This window comes from Trifolium pratense, linkage group LG7, assembly GCF_020283565.1.
Source record: "Trifolium pratense cultivar HEN17-A07 linkage group LG7, ARS_RC_1.1, whole genome shotgun sequence".
NCBI lineage: Eukaryota > Viridiplantae > Streptophyta > Magnoliopsida > Fabales > Fabaceae > Trifolium > Trifolium pratense.
The window spans coordinates 26,605,734-26,630,649 of NC_060065.1; the positions used below are offsets into that span (position 1 = coordinate 26,605,734).

At 32.5% G+C, this 24,916-nt stretch overlaps 4 protein-coding genes across 4 annotated transcripts; 3 read left to right on the forward strand and 1 right to left on the reverse strand.

The window, feature by feature from the left end:
- The first annotated feature begins 4,115 nt into the window (after window positions 1–4,115).
- Window positions 4,116–10,127, forward strand: LOC123895355 (thioredoxin 1-like). Its single transcript, XM_045945637.1, has 2 exons — window positions 4,116–4,436; window positions 9,624–10,127. Exons 1-2 carry the CDS (start codon window positions 4,208–4,210, stop codon window positions 9,935–9,937), a joined length of 543 nt encoding a protein of 180 aa, XP_045801593.1. The 5' UTR covers window positions 4,116–4,207; the 3' UTR covers window positions 9,938–10,127.
- Window positions 10,128–13,252: 3,125 nt separating this feature from the next.
- Window positions 13,253–15,603, forward strand: LOC123895358 (E3 ubiquitin-protein ligase RMA3-like). Its single transcript, XM_045945639.1, has 2 exons — window positions 13,253–13,498; window positions 14,642–15,603. Exon 2 carries the CDS (start codon window positions 14,652–14,654, stop codon window positions 15,402–15,404), a length of 753 nt encoding a protein of 250 aa, XP_045801595.1. The 5' UTR covers window positions 13,253–13,498; window positions 14,642–14,651; the 3' UTR covers window positions 15,405–15,603.
- Window positions 15,604–16,776: 1,173 nt separating this feature from the next.
- On the reverse strand, window positions 16,777–19,141 carry LOC123895356. The gene is made up of 2 exons (XM_045945638.1): window positions 19,053–19,141; window positions 16,777–17,757 (listed from the first exon to the last, which is right to left on the reverse strand). The coding sequence occupies exon 2, from the start codon at window positions 17,753–17,755 to the stop codon at window positions 16,967–16,969; it is 789 nt and encodes a 262-aa protein (XP_045801594.1). The 5' UTR covers window positions 17,756–17,757; window positions 19,053–19,141; the 3' UTR covers window positions 16,777–16,966.
- A 2,944-nt stretch (window positions 19,142–22,085) lies between these two features.
- LOC123895359 (expansin-A12) lies at window positions 22,086–24,478 on the forward strand. Its single transcript, XM_045945640.1, has 3 exons — window positions 22,086–22,268; window positions 23,595–23,904; window positions 24,067–24,478. Exons 1-3 carry the CDS (start codon window positions 22,130–22,132, stop codon window positions 24,224–24,226), a joined length of 609 nt encoding a protein of 202 aa, XP_045801596.1. The 5' UTR covers window positions 22,086–22,129; the 3' UTR covers window positions 24,227–24,478.
- Window positions 24,479–24,916: the final 438 nt, after the last annotated feature.

The window sequence follows — 24,916 nt, forward strand, 5'->3', positions numbered from 1 at the left end:
AACTACCATATTTTTGCATGCTTTATATTAATATGGCTTAATTATACATTTGGTCCCTTACGTTTATTTTAGGTTTCAATTTGGTCCTTACGTTTAAAAAGTATCAATTTGGTCCCTTACGTTTATTTTAGGTTTCAAGTTAGTCCTTTCCGTCAATTTTGTCACATGTGGCAGTCAATTTGCATATGTGGACTGACACGTGGCACTTGGACACACTGACACGTGTACTGTTCAAACGGTGTTAGTGACAAAACTAACGGAAAGGACTAACTTGAAACCTAAAATAAACGTAAGGGACCAAATTGATACTTTTTAAACATAAGGGACCAAATTGAAACATAAAATAAACGTAAGGGATCAAATGTGTAGTTAAGCCTATTAATATCCATATGCTTATATGCTTATGACTAACTCCCTTATCTCATATCAACCATGATTGGCATATAGATGCCTATGACTAACTCCCTTGGCTCATATCAACCATGACTGGCATATAGATGCATATGAATAATCCCCTTGGCTCATATCAATCATGATTGATATATATTGGGCGTTTCACAAAACGGCACGGGCAGCCTACTAGTTGATATTCAAAGTTACAGAACAATATATACAGTTTTCTTATATCTGACCAAATGGGATGAAGTGGACATAGAATCCTTATCAACATTACCCCATGACCCATAAAATGTAGGGGTCACACCCTTCAACAGCAACAAATTATCCCTAATGGGCAATATAGAGTTTAACAAGAGTCTTAAACCCTATTTTGTTTTTTGTTTTTGACAGATAATTCAAAATATAGTAAACCAACCGAACAATCCGATAGCACCGAAACCAACAAAGTCCCTAAACACAAAGGCAACAGAGGGAAACTTGCTTGACGATTAAATAATACAGTATATACTTTCCTTTTACTAAATCAAAACAAACTTAACAAATAAACGGCCACTAACCTAAAAAATAATTGAGTATGAACAATCATATTCACTAATAAAAACTTGACTTAGAATTTAAAGCAATTAAACAATAGAAAGAAAAGAAAAAAAAACAAAATACAGTAAATCCCAAATGTAATCATACTCTCTTTAAAGCAAGAGTGTCAAACCTAAAAAAAAGAAAAGAAAGTAAGAGTGTCAAACCACAATTCAACAAAGAAAGAACACATCTAACAAAAACCTAGTAACAATAATAACACTTCTATGAAAGACGTGCCTACATGGCATAGGAATTCCAACTTTGAAATTAAAATTTTCAAAACAAATAGCACAATTGTTCTCTATTTCAACTTTCATCACTTCATTGCTTTCAATATTTTCATCACTTCCATCATCGTCATCTTTCTTTGTCAACTGGCCTGATGACTAGAAATTCCACTCATAAGATGATAAGTGGATGATCAGGGTTCGAACTCTAGCTCTCTGCATATATAATGCGATGTCCAACCAACTAAGTTAAGCTCACGGGACCTCTTGTTAATTCTTTATTATTCACAATTATTTACATTTAGTAATGATTTATCGAATAAAATCAATCCTTTACATTTAACATTTTAGATAAGAGAAATTTTTAAGTGAATCCTCATCTAAGGATTAATGATTAAACACAACCAATTAAATCATTATCATTCATTAATGTATTAAATAATTAAAACTAAATAATAGAATATTAATAAAACAAGATCTGAATCAAATCAAATCTTAAAAATAGGGAAATAAAATAATCTCCTGTACAAAATTGTTTTTAACCGTCCCTCTAAATTTTCATGTGCCGTCACCACCAAAACAAGTAGCAGTACTCAATACTAGCAAGACCAAGATAATTTTATTTTGCACTATTTCTATATATTTTAAGTTTAACTAGGTGAAGAATATTTTAACTTATTATACTTAGTATATTATTGTTCTACTATTTACTATATACATTGAGTTTTACTAATTTTTATGTTGATTTTGAGTTGGGATTATAGTTTGGTCATATATAGGTGCTCTATTTGACAATGTTAAATTTTGTATTTATAGTTTAAGATTTATAAGTTTATATAATAAGACATGTTTGGTAACATTATTTTGTCATGAACTTATAGTTTTTTTTACAAGGTACATGCACGTATTTTAATAAGCTAATTCAATTTTCATAGCTTATTAATTTTTCTACGAAATTCTTACTTAAATAAAATAAATATTAATTAAATTTTTTTTTTTATCAAATTGAACAATAATAGTTTGAATAGCCCCTGAATTTTCAAGAAATATAAGAATCGAAAAAACAATTATAGCTTTTCTTAAAAGAAATATCAGTGTATGAAACAAAATTTATAACTTCACATATGTAATTTTCTCTTCTTATTTTTTCTTGTGTTGGTGGTGATAGCATCATCACATATACAAATTGGGAGAGAATACTCCCTCCGTCCCAAAATATAAGGTAAAATTGGTCAAATAAAATAGGTGTATTTAGTACAAATTCTTAACCAAATATATTAACTTTCTTTAACCAATTTTTTCTTATATTTTAAGATGGAGTGAATATATGTTAATAACAATCTGGTGCAAAAAAGAAATTTTGGGGCATGAACAAACTTTTTTCCCCTATTTTAAGATTTGGACCAGATTTTGTTTCATTAATGTTGTCTGCCGTACCATTGATTCTAACCGGAGCTCAAAATTCGCCTTCGAAGCAACGATTTGGATCGTCGGCTGCAAAGTTGTCAGCTGCCATCTCTACTGCATCTATTCCAACCATTGGATTAATCCAACGCCTACTATTAATGATGAAAATGTGGATTGTAAAAACATTTGAGTCACGGGATTATAAACGTGATGAATTGTTTGGATCATAATGAATTGTTTGGCTGAGCGGTTTGACACAAATAGGAAAGTCAATCGGCGCTACGGATGACGGTGAGCATCACAGAATCATAAATTAGATGGACGAAACTGCGATTCACAAACCACTATAATGAAACCTCCAAATAGTTGTGTGCCGACACAGACCAAGAAGCTAATCGGGACACAACGATCAACGGCGAGCATGGCCAGGTTGCAACTCATGACAGACAAAGCTGCGATTCACAACAATGGTGAAGTTTTTGACAGAGACAAGTTTTGAAAAAACCATGTTAGACTGTTTTTTTTATAGGTTCTAAAGCAAACAACTGAAGCACTCTTCTTTGCAACTATGAAGGCTATGGAAAGAATTTCATAGATGCAGATTGTTGTAATGGATAAAAAAACCAGTTGTTCACCATGTTTGGCTACTAAGAAAGTTTAAAGCATGAGACTCGATGAAAGAAATTGAGAAATATTTGTAAAAGGGGTTTTTGAGTTTGAGAAATATTTGTAAAAGGGGTTTTCAAGTTTACTTTAAAACGATCCATTTCTTTCATCTTCCAAATTTTCATTTGTTTCATTTTAGATTTTTTTCTTTGTTACGAAAGAAGGAGTTGAATATGTAATTGGTTCGGAATGCAGTAGCGTTGTAATGGTGGAGAAAACTTTGGCAGTGAGACAAGCATCATTCTCAACATGTTTCAATTATAATCCAATTGGTTGTGTTAAGGTTTAATGTGTATTAGTATGGACTAAAAAGTGGATTAATTGAAGGGCCAGGATCCAGCAGCAGGCACCGCAGCAGAGGTTGCCGCTGCTGAGAATCCAAATCGTCTAAGCAATCAAGCACTATTAATTATTTTATATATTAAAGAGTTGTAATGATTTAATTGGTTGTTTCTAATCATTAATGCTTAGGTGATAATTCACCTAAGAATGAGAAAACTTTGATTGAATGTGATGCTTGAAGCGCGTATATACGGGGCAAAAGGGGTTTTTGTTAATTGAAAATTTTATGTAATGAATAATTCGTTGCGAAATTTTCAAACTATTGTTCATTTTAATTAAGTTTATATTTCATGTAAATTCCAATTCAGTTCTTATTATACTATTTTATTTGATAAAAAAAAAAAAGGCAGTACATTTTCTCATTAAGTAATTTTTTAAATAAAAATCCGGGAGGTTGAATATAAATTAAATGTTATTTTATTGGTGACATGGCGTGAAACTATTGGTAACAGCATGAAAATGCAGCAAGAAACAAACATTAAAATTAAACCCTCATATCATATCCACACATTAACAATATCCAAATTAAGCGAACTTGTCTCAACTCGTTACTCACCCTTCTTCACCGATCACACTTCCACTCCTCCATGGCCACCATCCTTGAATCCATCGCCCTCGTTACACACCCTTCTTCTGCCATATCTCCTGTCGTCGCCCATCGGACTTCTTCTCCCAAGTTCCCTCGTTACGTGGGCCTCAGGCCCAAACCCAAGCCCAGGCCCATATTCTCCACTCACTTTACTGCTTCGCCTACTTCCAGAATCGCTAGTCGCACTTCACGCCTAGTGTGCGAAGCTCAGGATACCGCTCTGGATGGTCAGTTTTCATTTTCCCTGCATAATTTTTGTTGTAACTTTGAGTGAATGGGTTCTGCCCTGTTCTGTTTTTGTTTTTATATTTCTGATTTTTATTTCTAATTGTTAACATGCAATTGCAACTTTATCTATGATATTTTATAAATTGATCGTTATTTTTAGCATTTAGTTCAAAGATTATTTTTATTTTTATGAAAAAGTTCAAACATTATTTACGCCACGAATCAATTATAATACTGACTAATGAAAAATATTTTATTTTAATTACATCTATCTTAAAGTCATACAAATGAGATTAGTTATAGTATATAACGTGCATCTTCCGGTAAGAGTAGCTTAGTTAGTTGGTAGCTACTAGACACATAAAACCCGGGTTCGAACCTCGGATCCACTTCTCCACACTTATAGTGTGTGAATTGAAATAGGGCAGGGAACATTTGGTTATCGGGGAATTTCTCGAGTGGTTAGTGGGAGAGACTCAACTCTCGAACATTTGGGAAGGAAGAGATCCAAAACTCTCAAATTCTTGGGAGGAACCGAACTGGTCTTTATCTTTCTGTTTGTGTGTAAATTGTGCCATTTTCCTATAAGTTGTAATTGTGAATTGTAGCTCTGTTCCAGAGTAGCTCTATCAGTATCAACTGCTATCAAAGCTAGGTTCTAAAACATAATTGCCACAAACTGATTAACACATATTTTTTTGAGACTTTCTGTAATGCATTGTTTTCTTCCCCTTTCTTCCACTGATTCCAAATTTAATTGATAACCTTTTGATGGATAATTTTCGCAAGTGAACGAATTACCACGTAGTAATAAAAATATCGATCCACAGGGATTGTGTGATTAAACTAGTCTAATAGTGTTCATAAACATTATGCAAGAAATACACATAAATTGGGGGTATGTTGAGTGATGAATTGTTAGAAAACGTGCTTTGATATAATGGAAAAACGAGGTAGAATCATCGGAATCACCTAGTCTATAGCTAAACCACATGCAATCTACTATATCATAGGAATCTACTCAAGTGTTCACAACTAGATCAACAAATTAGTGAATCGCAATCTCTTGTCAAAATCCACTCTATTCGTTGTCGATACTCCCCCGATCTCTCGGGCGGAAGCTACCTACAACGAATGATATGAAAGCGCGTCGATCGTTCGCTACACTCTATGTCTCAATCTCTCGACCGGAAACACTCGAGTGCTCAATGCAATTCAGTTCAGAAATTAAATCAATACTCTCGCACGTGACTTAACTCGAAATCATTACAACACTAATGAAGGATTATAAAGCATTAAGCATAGATTTGCATTGAATCAACACCATGAACAGAGTACATTCTTACATATAGCAGATTACAAATGATTCATCTACATCCTAGATTATCCTAGATCCTACCTCCAAAAGAAGCTTAGCTCCTCATGTTGCTTCGTTCGCGTCCTCGCTTCAACTTCATGGCTTGAGAATCCATGCTATTGAGGTGCTCGGAGCTATCCTATGGAGTCCTTGATCTGGATCTTGATGCTTCCGAAATCAGAGAATAGATGAATATTGCAGAATTTTCCAACCCTTTAACAGAAAAATGCAGAATCCTTATATAGTGAACGCAACCACGCCGCGCGCCAGATCTATCACGCCGCGCGTGGTTGCACTTTCTTCAACGACGCCGCGCGTGTAACGGAATCACGCGGCGCGTGATCAACTTTGAAGCCTCTGATCTTCAACTCTGCCTTCTTCACGCCGCGCGTGGTAGCTCCACGCCCCCGGCGTAGTTGTTCCTCTTCTCTGCACGCCGCGCGTGGTCAAGTGGTACGCCGCGCGTGATCAAGTCAGAGAGCAATCCAATTCCTGAACAAAGTTTCACGCCGCGCGTGGTCAGGTATCACGCCGCGCGTGATCAAAGTGAAAACTTGGCTCCCTGTGATCTCTATCACGCGGCGCGTGATGGGCTACGCCCCCAGCGTAGTGAAAATCAGCAATTTCCTGCAATTTTTCCTGTTTTCTTGCAAAACAAGTAATCAAGCTTATGATTAGATTTCTCTTACCTGTATTGCTTAAAACCTACTAAAAAACATTTAATGTTGCTAAAATAGGCCCGGATTAGAGAGTGTGACGATCCGTCATCACCTTTCGCCACACCCAAAATTTGAAGCGAGAGAGAGTGGATTTCTTCTCCTAATTTAAGAAAACCCAATCAAGAATTGTTGCCTATTTTGCTCAATATTTTTTTTAAAATGACAAATGTTAGTTGTTATTTTATTAGCGGGAGGAGTTGAATCATCTTATCACTCTAACCGGTATGTAATGTCTATTCCCAAACTACCTTATCACCTATGAAGCATGGGTACTCTTAAAATGCCGAAATGCTTGTACCGGGTACGTACCAATACCAAGTACGCATACGGTACTTGTATGATACGCACCGATCCGCACCCATTTTTATTTGGTTGATTTGGGAAAATGGATACAGCAAAAACCTATCGGTGGTTGAAAAATCTTTTAAATTTTTTGATTTTTTATTATATTTCAATATCTCTCTCACTTTTGATGAAAATAGTGGAGACAATGAACAAAAAAAGTAAATCTCCAAAGCACGATGATAGTAATTCACTTAAAAAAAATTCTAATATTTTATATTAACTTAAGAGTATCTTAAATTTTCTAAAAATGCCGTATTCTGTACTAGTACTGGGTACTGGTACCGTACCTGTACCTAGGCAACATAGCTTATCACTTTGAATTTTGTTCAATATTGAATAAATTATGCTCTTTCTGTCATGTTTTCTTGGGACATGGATGAAGAAGTTTTATCCTCACTTTCCTTTAAATGACCGTTTCCGTATCACCGTGTATATTTATAGTTGGAGTGTGTGATTTAGTTGTATTATGTGTACCATTAAGGGTGTGTTTGTTTCGGGGATTAAAATTATAATCCTAGGATTATTATTCTTTGGAACATTATTGCTGGGAGTATTATTCCTATCAATGTGTTTGGTAAATAAATAAAGTTCCTTGGAACATTTTTAAAATAAATTCAATTAACATTTTAAAATATTAAAATAAAAAAAATAAATGAGTTAAAAACAATGGGAGAGTGGGGAGTTATGGGTGGTTACCTCTTATTCCCATGGGAATATAAGATTCACACCATTTAACATGGGAATGAAAAGTGGGGAAGTCATGTGTAATTTATATTCTAAGGGGGTGTTTGTTTCATGGATTATAAATTTATTCCCAGGAATGTGATTTTGGGAATCTTTAATTCCTATGTTTGTTTCAAGTTTTAAAAAATTATGCCTAGGAACTTTTTATTCCTTGGAATATAAATTACACATGACTTTCCCACTTTTTATTCCCATGTTAAATGGTGGGAATCTTACATTCCCATGGGAATAAGAGGTAACCACCCATAACTCCCCACTCTCCCATTATTTTTAACTCATTTATTTTTTTTATTTTAATATTTTAAAATATTAATTGAATTTATTTTAAAAATGTTCCAAGGAACTTTATTTATTTACCAAACATATTGATAGGAATAATGTTCCCAGCAATAATATTCCAAGGAATAATAATCCTAGGATTATAATTTTAATCCCCGAAACAAACACACCCTAAGGAATAAAAAATTCCTAGGCATAATTTTTTAAAACTTGAAACAAACATAGGAATTAAAGATTCCCAAAGTCACATTCCTAGGAATAAATTTATAATCCATGAAACAAACACCCACAAAAAAAACTTGTACTATGTGTAGGGTGTTAGAAGAGTAATATTAACAAGTCCGAGGGGATGTAACGGATGTGAATTGAACTATGTGATGTTTAGAGCTGGGTACAACTTGTACCATTGGACTGTGGCTTAGTAAAATGTAGTTTGCTTATTAAAAAAATTTTCAAACTGAATTATTTGACACTAGTCAAAATCTTAAAGCATACCCATGAAGCAGTTTCCCTTCATTGAGAGCTCTTCATTTTGGACTGGGGTTGTGTGCAATCCAGAGTTTGTGACTGCACTACAATCACTCACATTTAGACCGTTCGATCTTAATTGAATAGTCGGAATTTTAAGCTCGCATTTTAAATTTAAAAACAATTAAAATTCAACCTTAAATATGGGGCATCCCATCAAGCTTAGACGGTTTAAATATGCTGCATCCAAATCTCTTAATTTTACACATGTGGGGATTGGGAAGCTCAGCTAGTTTGCACTAAGAGTTAAATCAGTTGAAAGAGCTATAGGTTCAGGGCTCGAATCCCAGTGAAGGAGAAAATACTAACAAAAAGCTAATACACTATCTAAAAAAATAATTCCACATGTTTGCTATTAAATTCCACTCCTTTACTTCACAATTCTTTGTAAACCTCAAGAAAATCATATGTCACCTCCAAAACTTCCAAATACCTCTAGAAAAGCGAATCAGATAAGATAACTCCTTGCAAGCTCAAAGAACACCTTTATTGATGACACAGACTCACCAAACTCTAAATAGTATTTAATCATGCTTCCATCCGTTGTAGTCAAGCTACCATATTTAGGCATTTTAACTATCTGGGCATGTAATTTCCCTGAAAGAATTTAGACTCCATTCCTAACTCAACACATCAAAAGGGTGAAAACATGGGAAAAACAAGGAGAGTACTCTTTATATGATTCAAACATTATAAATAATTTGCGATAAACTGATTGATATACCCATTTATCTCTAAAGATAATTTGGGAGAGTAGGAACTGATCTTTGGACTACTGTGAATTGTTTTGACCATGATGCTAGCTTCCAATCTAATGATTGATTTTGTAAGAAATTCATCTTATAAAAAGGATTTATTGGCGTAAGATTGCTTTTCATTTGAACTTTATGTCGATAGTAACCTCCACACGGAGTTGTTTGATACATAGATGTATTGCATGTGAGTTATGCACTTGCAGTGACATGCTCTTGATATGCCCATGATCCATAGCTTAGCATTTTTTTGTATGCGATCTCCTTTGCATTGATTGAATGAACTTGATAAGATCTATTTTTAGCAAATTATTATCTTTTTATAACTCCAACACTATCATAGATTGTTTTGTTTTTAATTGTCTTTGAATTTAATAAATACACAATGACATTGCTATTGTAAACAAGTTTGAGAGACATACTAATTGGAATTTGAACAATTTCTATAATGCTTTATTGCAGTGGCTTCTATCACTGATGCAAATTGGCAATCACTTGTACTTGAATCTGATTCTCCAGTTTTGGTTGAATTCTGGGCTCCATGGTGTGGTCCCTGCAGAATGATACACCCTATAATTGATGAACTAGCAAAGCAATATGCTGGTAAACTCAAGTGTTACAAACTCAATACCGACGAGAGCCCTTCAACTGCTACTCGGTATGGGATTCGAAGTATCCCAACTGTTGTGATCTTCAAAGATGGTAAGGAAAAAGACACAGTTATTGGAGCTGTGCCCAAGTCAACACTGACATCAAGCATAGAAAAGTTTGTATAAGTTAGCAATGTAATGAATGCCTTTATTTCCTGGAAATAAGGAGCTCATTTTTCTTATACAAGTCCATGTATCATGTTTCCATAAATTTGCTTTCTCAAATACTCAGTTATGCTCCTGTATAGTTTTTATCAGATGCAACCTTATTTTATATTTTAAGATTAATCTAGTAGTTACTGATTTCTTGAGTAAATTTGCTGTAAAACTATAGTACATTTTCTTTTTTGACGCAAAATTATAGTACATGTTGAATCGTACCATTAGTAACCAAAAAAAAAATGCTACCATTATATACAACATAAGCTGTCGCTATTAAAATTGGATAAATCAGATAAAAGTTCAGATAAACATTTTCTTTTTTGATGATCAATTACCATACTCATTAATTAATAAATCAGATAAACATTTTAAAATTTTTTAATGCGAGAAAACCCGTTTGGATGGATGGACGCATCAAAATGATTACCTTCATCAGTTGGAAGCAACCTCGAGAAGGATGCTCATAAAAGTTCATTGTATCTCTCTGGATGTGGAGGGCTCCTCCACGACAACAATAGTATCCTTGTAAGTAGCTTCGCCCAAAAAATTGGCTCTTGTGACGCGCTCCACGTGGAGATGTGAGACATGTACATCAGAACTGATTTAGCTCAAATACTGGAATAACTCATCTTCAAGTGGAAAAGTGACTCAAAGGTGTTAATTGACATGGTCACGGAAAATTGCAATGTTAACGGAATAATTCTGACTTTGATCGGGCACATTTGGTATCTCAAAAACATGAATTGACAAGTTCAAATTAATCATATATGGCAAGAAAGAAACAACTGAGCTAATATAATGTGAAATTTGAACCTCATGCATATATAATGCGTGTTGTGGTCTTAGAGGAAGAGTATTATTTATTCGGAACTAAAATAGGCAAGTAATGGAAGACGAAAATGAACATGGATTATGAACGTGTTAGGGAAGAACAACCGAGAAATATTCCCACTTTTACCATCGTGCATCCTCCTCCTATAGATCTAGACAACTTCTTTCCAGAATCCCTCGAGCAACAACAGCTCTTGGATATTGAGCGCTTCGTCAGTGATGAACTTTACCGCTCGCTTAAGATGTTTCTAATTGGATGTTTCAACTGAAACTTAAGTTTGTGTCATTTTCTGTAACTCAAAATTTCAATGCCTATAGGAATAGGATCCATCCAACACTTGCAGCCCAAGTGCATAAATATGATGATATGAACATAACTCATGTATTTGTTTGAATTGGTGATCTTGTTGTAGTCCGGAGTGGAGTGAATTTTCTTAAAATGGGAGTTATTAAGACACTGTAATGTGCCCACCAAATTGGATAGGCCCAAATAAGAGTTAGTCAACTTCAGCCCAAAAAATGAAATTATGTGAAGAAATGAGTTACTATTAATACTCTGTAATAGGGGTATTTTGTGAGTTATGTGATTGGTGAAGTTGTTATTTTTCTCTCCCAAACTCTCAATATAATTCAGAGTTGCCAACTCACATCCTACGTGAGACTTTTTTAACAGGTTTAATAAAACAATCTGCAACCAATGTTAGGAATAATCAATCTATTAAAACAAGAAAAAAACAATACACATGCAACTCATGATTTCCAAGAACTTAGGTGAAGTTTTAATGGTTAAGAATAATCAACATATCTCTAATATTTCTTCATAAAGCTATTCGAAAACATGTTGAGATCCTCATACCACGTTTAGGGAAATACCAGGAATTAGACTGTTTTCAGCAATGATAGACAAAATATAACTTGATTTGATTATATTGATTGATACTCTTTTATTATAACTACTGCCTAGCTAGCTATAATGGAAGATTATAAACTGGTGTAAAGAAACTTGCCTTTCAAGTTGCTCCTGTTGCCTTCTTTAGCATACAATCTCAAAGCTTATTATGAGAACTTTTGTTTGGTAGATTTATTAGTCACGAGCAACTCGAGAACTTTTTTGTTTTATTTGTTTAAACTTGCAATAATTTTGTATTATCTATGGTGTTCTAGCCTTGTTGAATGGATGAATTTTGATTTGTTAATTTATTGGTATGATTTATTTGAATGTATATATAAATAATATTTACTTCATCATTGAATGTAAATTAATTTCTCATTGTCGTCATCATACATACTAAGGTCTAAGTAACAACACAAACTTTCATCATACTCCCTCGTTTTTTTTTTAATAAGTGTCGTTTGATAATCGTGTAATACTTCAGCTTTGATGGTAATTTTTATTAATATATAAATTTTTTTGACTCAATATAAAAATAAATATTACTAGCATATAAAATATTGTTAAATTTATCTCGACATGTATTTTCAAAAAATTAGATTTTCATAATAAATAATTAAAAATACTAGTTATCAAAATTGTGCATTACAGAGGGAGTAATAAATTGTACCAAAGAGTAACTGAAAATTTGATAAAAGACTTTTATGAATCGAAATATATAAAAGCTTCATCATCAACTTATCATCTTCAAGTTTCGCGCTTGTAGCAGTTATATTAGTTAAGTCTTCAAATTTTTTAGTTAACAAACAAAGACCCGTTTGGATTTGACTTATTCTTGAGATTGTAAAAATAATTTATACGAATAAATAAATTTTTATAGTTTATTTTTCAAACGCTATTTTAAATAGTTTTTGAGCTTATAACTTATCATTTTTTATTTCACTTTTACCCATATTATTTTAACCAAAATTCACTTTTACCCTTTATAATTTATGGGTTAATTTATTTTACTTTATAATAAACAAATGTATCTTAAATGCAACCCAAAAAAGAAAAGTTTTAATCAATCGCTAGTTGGTTCAGGGATGATTGACGCTGGATTTGGTAGGGAGGACCACGATTCAATCCTCCGTAATTACGATCGGAAGACGGTTGAAACAGCTTGATGTCAGAGCTGAAATTAACTAAATAATGAATTATAAAATATGTCTTAAAATATTTTGAGTTTAATTTTTATTAAATTATGAATGAAATCTAAGTCATGAATATTTTTTATAAAAACTTACATATAAGAGTCAATAGTGATGTGATCCGACCAATAATCTTTTTATCCAATCGGTGTTCAATGAACTAAATGTTTTAACCGGGTCGTTCACCCGTCCGAATTTTAAAACAATGGGTATATGTTTTTTCTTCAAGACAATGGGTACAAATAAACTTATTTCTTAAAAAAAAAGACATATTAAAAAATAAAATATGGATCTTCTAGAAGGTGAGCACCTTAAACGTTGTCCCCAAGATATCTATTTTATGTGTATGAATGCCTCCAATAATTCAATATTTTTTTATATGAAAGTAAAAAACAAAAAATAACAAGCTGATATATACATGGTGTCTGTCACCACCACATTCCCACTCATTCATTTCCTTCCACAATTTACTCTTCTCCATTGCTTTCTACTCAACCCGCTTCTCTTTAACCTTTTCTCCTTTTTTTTTTTTCTTTTTCTTTTTCTTTTTCTCTTCCTTTTAAACTACTAGTTTTTATTTTCATCGCCACCTTAATCTGTTAATTTGCAAAGGTATGCTTTTTATTTTTTGGTTGTTCATGTTTGTGATGCATAATAATAAGGGTTTTTCTTCTTTGTTTTGAGATCAAAATGGCAATTATTCACATGGATATTGGGTTCTTTTTTTTTTCCAAAATGATTTGCATGCATTTGATTTTCATCTGTGGTAACAATTCAAGGTTCATTTTAATATTCAAGTTTTTTTCAGGTCTAAATCTGCATTAGCTATTGTTCAATTTTTCTTACATGAATTGAAAAATCGATTTAGCTATGAATAATTCTGAAAACAATTAATATGCGTTGACTTTTTTCTTAATTCATTGGTTCCATTTTGTTGTTGGTGAAGATAATTTTTTTGTGGCGGTTCTGTAGAGATCCAATTTTCTTATCTTCCTTTGGGATTCTTAACCTAATTTGTTGATAATTGATGATTTTTTGGGTCTAAGATTATTGCTTTTATAAACTAAGTATTTTGTAATGTGTTAGAATTTTGGGGGACATGAAAATTATCATTTCTTAAGAAATTAACATTGTAAATTGGTTGCTACATTGCCCAAATATGTTTGTATGATGTGATTTCAATTTTTAGGATATGTTTGGATGGGGGATTTTGGAAGGGAGGGGAGGGAGGATTTATTTTCTTTTCTATTAAGAAAACCATCTAATGTTTCTAAAAATGAATCATGTGTGATTGAAATTGAAATGTTATAACTTATATGTTAATCTATCATAGTATATATTTTTGTCCTTCAAAACCCTCTCAAAATCCTCCATCCAAACACGCCCTTAGAAACCATAGGCATATCTGATTACATCATTTTGTTTTGTGATCCCTAGTTATTATAATTTCAAATTTGAACATCATCATAAAGTTCTAGATTCATTGTGTATATTTGTTGTTCCATCAAATATTGAAATAGCTTCTTTGTCATTCTCATTTTGGGTCAAATATCTACTGTTAATTCCACTAATTTACCAATCCAAAGGAAAATCAATTCATCATCATTAATTTGTTTTTCAAAGTATATTTGCAATAGAATCTTTAGAAAAGTTGTAGTTCTTGTCATCCAAATACCTGATATTATTGATTCTACTTCTACATCATGGTTGTCTAAAACAATAGCAGCTTTCTGAAATTTGTAAAGTCTATAACAGGGTATATTCAATGGAATCTACATGCTTTGGTTCGAATGAGGAAGTCTCACTAAAGCAAAAAAGGAAATCCACTACAGAAGAGAGAACAATCTCTAGTAGTGAGAATGGTTGCTTCGATTGTAATATTTGCTTAGAATCAGCACATGATCCTGTGGTTACACTCTGTGGTCACCTGTATTGTTGGCCATGTATATACAAGTGGCTTAATGTCCAAACCTCTTCTGTTGAACTGGATAAGCAGCCGACATGTCCAGTTTGTAAAGCTGAGATCTCCCATGCTTCATTAGTCCCACTTTACGGCCGAGGAAAATCTAATTCTGAATCTGAAACCAAGAAACTCCAGGTAGGTTTAGGTATACCTCATAGACCACCCCCGTACAACTTGAATGCTATGTTAACTTCTAATCGTGCATCAAATTCACATCATGGTGAGCAACTCCGTCCGAATTATTTCCAGTCACAATCGCGGCCGATTCATTATCAGCACTACATCCCTCACCTTTATGGAGGTTATGGTGCCAATGGATTACCTTATCTTGGTGGTGCTGCTATGACCAGTTTCTTCGATCCTGTGATCGGTTTGTTTGGAGAGATGGTGTTGACAAGGATTTTCGGTGTCTCTGATGCAAATGTGTTTGCTTATCCTCAAAATGGAAGCACCAGTCCTAGAATGAGGAGACAGGAGATGCAGATTGACAAGTCTTTAAACAGAGTTTCTATATTTCTTCTTTGTTGTTTTATTTTGTGTCTTCTCTTGTTCTGAATATGTTTCATTTCAGACTGTATGTATAGTCACTTATCATGTGTGTAGTACTGAATATTGATGCCCTTGGAGGATCTACTATAGGTTGTGTGTTCATGTAGATATGTTGAGCTTGTTTTCTGATACTTATGACATACGTGTAACTAAATGAAAGTGTATGTATGTTCCTGATCCGCGGAGCAAAATGGCATTCCAACCATGGATGACTTGCAAGTTTGGGAGAGTGAATAGGAATCCTTAAGCAACTTTTCCCACCCCTTCATTTCTAAAAGAATTACATGTTTCTCTAAGGGTGTGTTTGGTAACACAAATAAGCTAGCTTATAGCTTATTATATGAGCTTATAAGCTTGTTTCAAAAAATTAAAGGTGTTTGGTAACAAGCTTTTTATACTAACTTATAGCTTTTTTTCAGATGCTATTTCAAGTAGCGTTTGAGCTTATAGCTTATAGCTTTTTACACTTTATTCCATTTTTACCCTTTAATTTAATAACTACTTACTCTAAAAAAAAAAAACTACCCACTATAAATTATGTAATTTTATATTTAATAACCACTTTAAAAGCTAATTTTACCAAACACTTTAATTTCAATAAGTTAGCTTTTCAGCTATCAGCTAGCTTTTCAGTTATCAGCTAGCTTATCAGCTATCAGCTAGCTTATAGCTTATTTTTACCGAACAGACCCTAAGTACACGTTTGTATGATATATTTTTGTCAGGAAGTATATTTTCAGACGCCACAAAATTCACTTTTTTCAATGTGATATTATTGAGATTTGTATTGCAGTTGTAATTTCAACGTGGATCAACTACTCTATCAAAGCTTCATAAGTTCTTCAATCCCTTTCTAGACATTAAATATTCATGAATATATTTTCTTTCTTGCTATTTCCTTAACTAGTGTCCCGGGACACTAGTTAACATTATTTTTTTTAATTCTTGGGCGCAAATGAGCTTAAAACTAACTGTTTTTGCCTTTAGACTCTGTGGTCACCTTTATTGTTTCCTCTCTTTTCCTCTTGTTCTTCTCTATTTGAGCTTTAGAAAGTAAAAAATCCTAGTTCCATACATAGTGCATCCAAAGAGTCTGAGCACTCTAAGATAACTGGGATCAAAAACTTCAATTACAGTAAATAAAACCATTGTTAAACTCATCAAAGGAAGCAATTTGTCATCCAATCTAGACTTATTAGTTATTACTCTTCCATGTAAGAACTAAAGTCTAAAGGTCACAAAAGAAAACATAAATTTCAACATGATTCATTTCTTAAAATATTCTTATTTGTTTTACCATTAAATAATACTCTAATTTTACTATTAAAGATGTATGTTTGATTCTTTGTAATATAATCATCATAACTTTAAGCCATAGTAAGTCTAAATCTCTGTACAACAATGACATCAAACACAATGCTCTGATAGTAGAGGCCTCAGTCATAATTGTTCAAGATGAAATAATAAAAGAAAAACAAAAACTCAACCTGAGGTGCTGCAAGAAAAGTTTTGAAATATAGAGCGAAAATAGTTAGACTAGAATCTAAACGAAAATAAATCAACGAACACTAAACTTTCTTATTTAGAGACAAATCAGCAATGCCAGCAATAAGATCATCAAGTGACACTTCCTTCAGGTCCTTCCCGGAAACATCAAAAGCTGATGGCTCCGTCCGCAAAGAATTCTCCGACAGGGCTTTTTTCAATTGTTTAACTAGCTCACCTTCCTCAGATGGAATGTCCAAATCCCATACTTTGAATATGTTCTCAGATGCTTGCTCCAGCTCATCAGTTACAGAATCCAAATCCCAGACTTTGAAGATATTCTCAGATGTCTGCTCCATCTCATAATTTGCAGAATCCAAGTTAAGTCCATAATCAAATGTTTCATTATACTTCAGGTCTTCATTATAAGTTGGGAGAAAAGGATTTCCCGAAAAAGTTGAAGACGGCAAAGTCCCATTCAATTCATTGTCGGGAATTTCATCACTGGTTGTTTCTGTAGCCATACTTATTAGGCTAACATCATAAGTAGAAGAAGGATTTGGCAAACGCTCTGCATCAGAAGTTGAAGGTTGCTGATTGAGTTCTAAAGTCATATTATTCTCCTCTCTGTAGGGGTGACTTTCATTGTCTTCTCCACCATCGACGCCGAAGGATTGAGATTGGGAACTGATAATTTCTAACAAAGCATCTCTCAAAGGGATCCAATCACTTTCTGAAATGTCGAAATCATTATTTAGACAGGAATCAACCCAAGCAAGATCTTCAGGAGAAAAAACTCCATTCTGCCGAAAAACTGGGGAATTGAGCCCGACCGAAGCTAAAACTGTGTTATCTGCTTCGTCAACATCCATTGCTACAAGTCCATAGAGATACAAGACAACAACAAAAATAAATCATCATGTTGTATGTGTACCAATTAAACATAATATAGTAACTTGTTTCATTAATATCGCAATCTCAATCAAAACAGCACTCAAAAAATTTGCATTGACAGCAACAGCACAAGAGATGTCATCCCAATGGAAATATAGATATTAAAAAACTGCTATTCATATATCACATGCGATGCAATATGGCTAGGAAATCCATCGAGCAAACAACCCCATACCTCATCCACTAATTGATTAATCAAAACCAGGATCCTGGTTCCCCCAAACGTCCACCGCAGTATCCAGTTGTAACGTTTTCTAATGACTGAACAGTCTCTTTAAATGTCCAGTTAAAAGAAAAAATTGATTTAATCTGTTGATTTACATGAATTCACATAAATATGACAAAGGTATAGAAAGGGCGTGCATTACAGATAACTGAGAATTGAGAATTGACTGTTTGCGAAATTTGAGATTTAACTGGTTGGGAGGATTCTGTTCCCTCGAAGTAACAGATATATTCTATTGTTCACTCATTCTTCGGAAATAAACACCCTTTTCGTATCATTTCCTTTCAATTGTTTTTCCATGTTTGTGTATCCTATACCAATTGCCTATGAAGCACGGGGATTTGGTGTGTCCTAGCGTCAGTGTCCGACACCGATACATGTTTACATTGAATTATGTCATTTTTCAAATTATTATCGGTGTCGGCGTCTGTGTCGTGTCAGTGTTCGTGTATGTGTGTCTATCATGCTTCATAGCCAATTGCTATTATATAGCTATAGAAGTAATGAAGAAAAAGTGATAAGTACTTGTTCAAAATATATAAAAACAAGTGTTAAGTGTTGAGGTAAAACTTTATAAAATGCTAGTTTTTTTTTGAAGAAGTTATAAAATGCTAGTTATTATTCAAGAAACCTAGTTCTGTCTGTCCCACTCTAATTTCCTCTATAATCTTTCCGATCTCTGACTTCTATACTCTCTAACTCCACAACTAAATAAGTATTGTAGCTAAATAACTAATTAACCATCAATCTTATAAATTAATAGAGGTTTATGCAATAACATCGGGAGCAATAATAATCATCAACAATTTTTTTGAAAACATTCAATAGGGTTTTGAAAACATCCCACTAATATGATTACGAACAGTTTATATGATCGTGAAATCGATTAATATATGATATATTAAAGCATAATGATATAAAAACCCCAAATCAAATGATTAAAAAAAAAAAATCGAAGAGAAAGAGAGGGTTAGGGAGAGAGATAAAACCTTATTTCCACCACCGTCGCCGCGATGAAAGGAAACAACAACCGGCGAGTCAAATAATGTAGAGACGTTGTTTATTTAGTTTTTTTTATAAGCACGTTGTTTATTTATTTAAAACAGATTTTTTTTTAATAGTTAAAAACTGATTCTTTCAAAAACAAACAAACAAAAAATATTGATTATTTCGTTGTGAGTTTAGCTTAATTGTTAGTTACATAATATTATATGTGTATCAGTTGGAGTTCGAACTCTGAGTGAAATTTTCAACCACTAAACTGCGTGATAAAAAGAAAAAAAAAAATATTTTTTTATTTTATTCGGTTTATTATGTCTCCACTATGTTTTTTTAACGGAAAGAGAGATACGCAGTTATTTTATTTTATAGGCAAAATGTATTTTTAGTTCATGTAATATTATAGAATTTAGGTTTTAGTCTCTAAAAAAATACTTATAATTTGTTCCGGTAATTTTAGATTATTTTCGTTTTAGTCCTCAACGTGACATGTCACACAAAAATGCTAATATGGTTAGAATCTACTAGCTGAATCACTGTCACATAATATGATAATATGTGTACCGAAAAATTATATACAAACACACGAGTACATTCATTTATTTTATTTGAGTGATGTTTTACAAACACACAAACATTCATTTAACGAAGTACAAGAATGCTTACATATCTTGTTAGTGGTGGTGTGGTGGGTCAAAAATGCAATCCCCCTTATAAGGAAATCATGGGTGGGTGTGTGTTAAGGTTTTATTTCATATCAACTTCGTGTTTTTCGTAGTAAACATCATTTTATCTTTTTATTTTTTTTTCCTTTAATTGCACTTTTTTTAATTCTACCCTCAATTGAGTTTATTATTTTTTATTTTACATTTGTGACAATTAAAATACATCGATAATTAAGATGTATACTTGAGTAAAATCTTTTTTTTTTTAATTTATCATCTTTTTTAATTTGTGTGAAGCGCTTAATAGATAGAGTTTAGCAACTCATAGTCATGAGAAATAACTTACAAATGAGAATAAAAATGTAAAGATTGCATACAAGGCATAGAATCGAGCTCATATGCTATCCAATGGTGGAATCCGGCCTTACTCTTTCTATTTCATGTCTCTCGAAGTGATATGATAGTCTAAGTTCTATTTTGGAAGCTATTTATAACAAAAATAAAAATATTTCCTCGTTGGGCGAACACATGGTAGTCGCACGAGCAAGTTTTCTTCATAGGAGCGAAAGGTCAGTTCATCAGATATTATCCTTTAATCGCCCTTGGTCGCCGGGCGAGGAGTTTGGTCGATGGGAGACTGTCAGTGATTTCCAAATATGGGACATTATGATATTAGCCGCGCCATGGTCACTTGAGCTAAGAATGCAGCGAGATTGGAACATGTTGACTTTGGTTGCCCCATGGTTGCTTGAGCTAGGAACTAGGCGAGCAAAACTAATACATTCTGACTTGTGGTCACTTCATGGTCGTTCCTGCTCGTCGACTAGCGACAAATGCTAATTTGGATTTTATGGACATTCTGACTTCTGGTCGCTTCGGGCTCATTGGGCGACTGAAACTTGATCATAAATTAAGTTATTTTTAGCCCAAGTCCCTAATCCCATTTTCCTAAAAAAAAACAATTGGAATTAGATAAAAATGCTATAAAAGGGTTGTTTTACTATTTTTTTTTTTATCATAATTCATGCATTTAATTCACTTTTTAAACTTGATTACAAATTAACTACACAAAATTTAAGAAAATATTTCTAATTTTGGATTCTTACGCATGTTCGCAACACCCTAAAATTATAATATCAAAATAGTAAAAAAAAAATTTCCATGTTTATAATTGCTTAAGCATAAGCATGATTTTTATCATTTCAAATGAACAATTATAAATAAAAAAAAGAATCACATATTTGTCACAAATATTTCACTCAAGGGTTAAGTGTTTTACTCGATTCAAACAATGTGATCAACTCAAATCTAATTCAAACATACATCTTAGTAATATCATTTAACATCTTATCAATTATGAATTACTAATTAAGGTCTTTATTAAACGTGTAATGGGGCTTGACTACAATAAAATCATTGTTTTTTTTTTTATTCAAGAGTTATTTTTTTAGTATAAACAACATATAGCTTATTCACTCTCTTTTATTTTCCCATTTTCAACTTCTGGTGATTCTTTTTCTATGACACAATCTTTGTTTTTTTTTTTTCTCTTTGCAATTTAATTGATTGATTTTGATTGTGTCAATTTCATAATTCTTTTTCTCTTTTTCAATCACCATTTTCAACTACTACTTACTTTTGTTGATTGATTTTTACCCAAAATAACATTTTTCTCCCCAATTTCTTTTTAATCTTAATTACTTAAAATTCAATGCTCAATAGCCTAAGACAAGAGTAAAGACATTATTTTCCTTTAATGAAGCATAGGGTTTCAAAAACAAACAATTTTAAAATTTTTGGCCGAAGGTGGGTAATAAAGTATCACACAAGATTATACTCCATTTGGCTAGCTAAGTAGGTTACACTAAAATAGAAGTTAGATCTTAGTCAATTCCAATGTACTAAGTTTATTTTTTTAGATTTATTAAGAATTTAATTTATTTAATTATAATATGGTCTAAATACATTAAATTCTTAATAAATCTAAAAAATAATTTTTTTATATATAAAATCGGTGGGAGTATTTAAGTAAATTTTCTGAAATTATTCTCATGTTAAAAAAAACTCACAATGTGAATAATTTTCATTTCTTCACAGGAACAGATCGACAGATTGGCTGCATGTGCTTATTTATCTTCTTGTCTGAAAGATGTATCATCCAACCGTACCTTTCTTCCGTATACTACACAGAAAATGTTGAGAAACGCGTTTTTAAGAAAATCAAAATTCAATCCAAGTCGTTAATTAACACATATCCAAATTTATTATTTAAATAAAATCACCGACAACCGCGTATTCAATCTATAAAACCAGACATTTTCTCTTGGTACATGCAAGTACATGCTTGTTTGAGAAAAGCCAAAAAAAGAAGAAAAAAAAATTAAAGTTTGTTTGTTGAGTAAATGGGACCTCTTAATTTTGTTTGTTATCTTTTGTTGGTTTTATTATTATTATGTACAGTTAGAATCCACGTCCAAGCTAACGGTTGGCTTAACGCTCATGCAACGTTCTATGGGACCAATCAAAGTCCAACGAGCCTTGGTAAGCCATTTTTAATTGAGATTAATTACTTTTTACATATTCAAGGATGGTGTGAAACTTTACACATACATCTAACTAAATTATCTTAAATAAATATTTGTATAATGAGAGAAAGAAACATGCATTGATAGTGTAAAATAATTTTATACTGTCAACTAATAGTAATCATGTTTTTCGCCATGTCATCCCATTTCATTCCACTTTTTTAATGACATGTCAAATTGATAGTTTTTTATTAAATGATTGTGTAAAACTATTTTACACGGTCAGTGCATCTCCATTAAATTCTTTAAGAATTTATCTTAAAATTGGCACTATGAAAATATGATTGAATGCATGGTTAAAAAAGTTTTACACAATCGGTATCAGTGTATATAAATTAAATCTTTTTAATTTGCAAAAATAACAACCGGTACATTTATGTTTCTTGAATAATGCATATTAAATTACAATAGAAAAATAACAAGCATAATACATATTAGAAGTCAAAATATTACATATCAACTTTAATTTCTTGTCTGTAATTTTTATTGGTATATTTCAAAATTTTCTAAATAGTGAATCAATTATAGTATATATGAATATTTTTCATTTAAAAAAAAATAATAGTTTGGATATTTACTTCTTTTTTTTATTTGGTAATAGAGTGATTAATTTGGATATTTACTTTTAGTTTACATATATAAGTTTATAGTTTGAGACATTGATGAGAGTTTGGGAAAAATTTGAAAATTATGATGCAAATATGATTGCAACTCGTTTATATGAATATAAATTTTATTATTTAATTATTTTTATAATTTTGTAGATCATATTTATATTTTACAAGTATTTGTTATTAGAAAATTGACAAAGTTCGTTAGTATTAATTTTTAAAACAATTTATCATGTCATAAAGTATTATCAATTTATCATGCACAATAACATAAAATTACACCTTTTATATGTATGATTGCATCAACGATTCTACATCATGTGAAAAAGAAACACAATTAGAACAATTAAAGAACGACATGAGTAAATCGTTAATTTCTTTAATAAAATAATTATAAATAGGTATATTTTCGACCCAGACACATAGATCATCCTTGTAAGCTTTACATAAATGTCATGACTCGTTGACCCAACACAACCTGAACTCACCATCGGATTGGGTCGGTTAAAATTTGACATAAAATATTCGCGTTTTACCTCCAACTCAATCTAATTAATTAACTTTGATTGGATCGGATAATGAGTTTGACTAAAATCAACCAAATCCGACATGCAAACACTCTACTTGTAATCATTCATTTATTATTATGACAATTTTATTTTAATTTTCAGGAGGAGCATGTGGTTATGATGATACCTTTCATGCTGGATTTGGAGTGAACACAGCAGCAGTGAGCACTATGCTATTCAGAAATGGTGAGGTTTGTGGTGCTTGCTACCAAGTTATATGTGACTATCGAATTGACCCAAAATGGTGTCTTAGAAGTCGAAGTGTCACAATAACTGCAACAAATTTTTGTCCTCCAAACAATCATGGAGGATGGTGTGATCCTCCTAACCATCACTTTGATATGTCAATGTCTTCTTTCCTTCGCATTGCACGACAAGGCAATGAAGGCATTGTTCCTATCCTTTATAGAAGGTAAGGTAAGGTAGTACAAATATTTTTTATAAGAAAAATTAAAAATTGTAATTAACAGATGAAGGGAAATGATAGAGATACATAAATTATTTAAAAACATATATGTATTGTAAATAATGAATTTGCGCGCACTTATATACATAGATTAATTAACTGGAACAGGGTGGCATGCAAAAGAAGAGGAGGAGTTAGGTTCACATCGAAGGGGCAATCTAATTTCAACATGGTGATGATAACAAACGTGGGTGGTAGTGGTGATGTGAAGGGAGTGTGGATAAGAGGATCAAGAACTGGAACATGGTTGCCAATGCATAGGAATTAGGGAGCTAATTGGCAGAGCAATGCAGATCTAAGGAACCAGAGACTTTCATTCAAGATTACTTTGGTTGATGGTAACACATTGGTGTTTCTCAATGTAGTGTCTTCCAATTGGAGATTTGGACAAACATTTTCATCCCACAATCAATTCTTTTAGTTTCTTTATGAGCTGCTGGAATATCATCACAGATCCAATACCCTGCAATTTTTAAAAGGGACTTGAGTGGAGGATATATACTACTATATACTTTATATATGATAACGTTGATTTCTTTTGTTCTTTGAAATTTCATATTGGTTAAGTTTTCGATAATGCAGTACTGAAAATCAGTTAAGCATGTGTAATCTTCTTATTCCTAATCTAAGTATGTATTTGCTCTGATCAAAGGGAGTATTATTAAATATTTGTAATTTTATTCGTATAGAATAAATAAAATGATAATTTGATGAATGAATCAACAATGCTCCGTCTCCGCGAGCTTAATAGTTAAGCCGTCCTGGACGCCAACTCTTAAAGGGCGTGACAAATGTTAGGAGTCTCACATCGAGTATTTTAAAGTGTTCATTCAATGTGGTATTTAAGCCATGAAGCTCTCCCACCTATTGGACTAGTCTTTTAGGTTGAGCTCTCCTCGTGTGCTTAAGTCCTAACATTAACTCAGTTGGTAGGGATGTTGTATTATATGAAACGAAA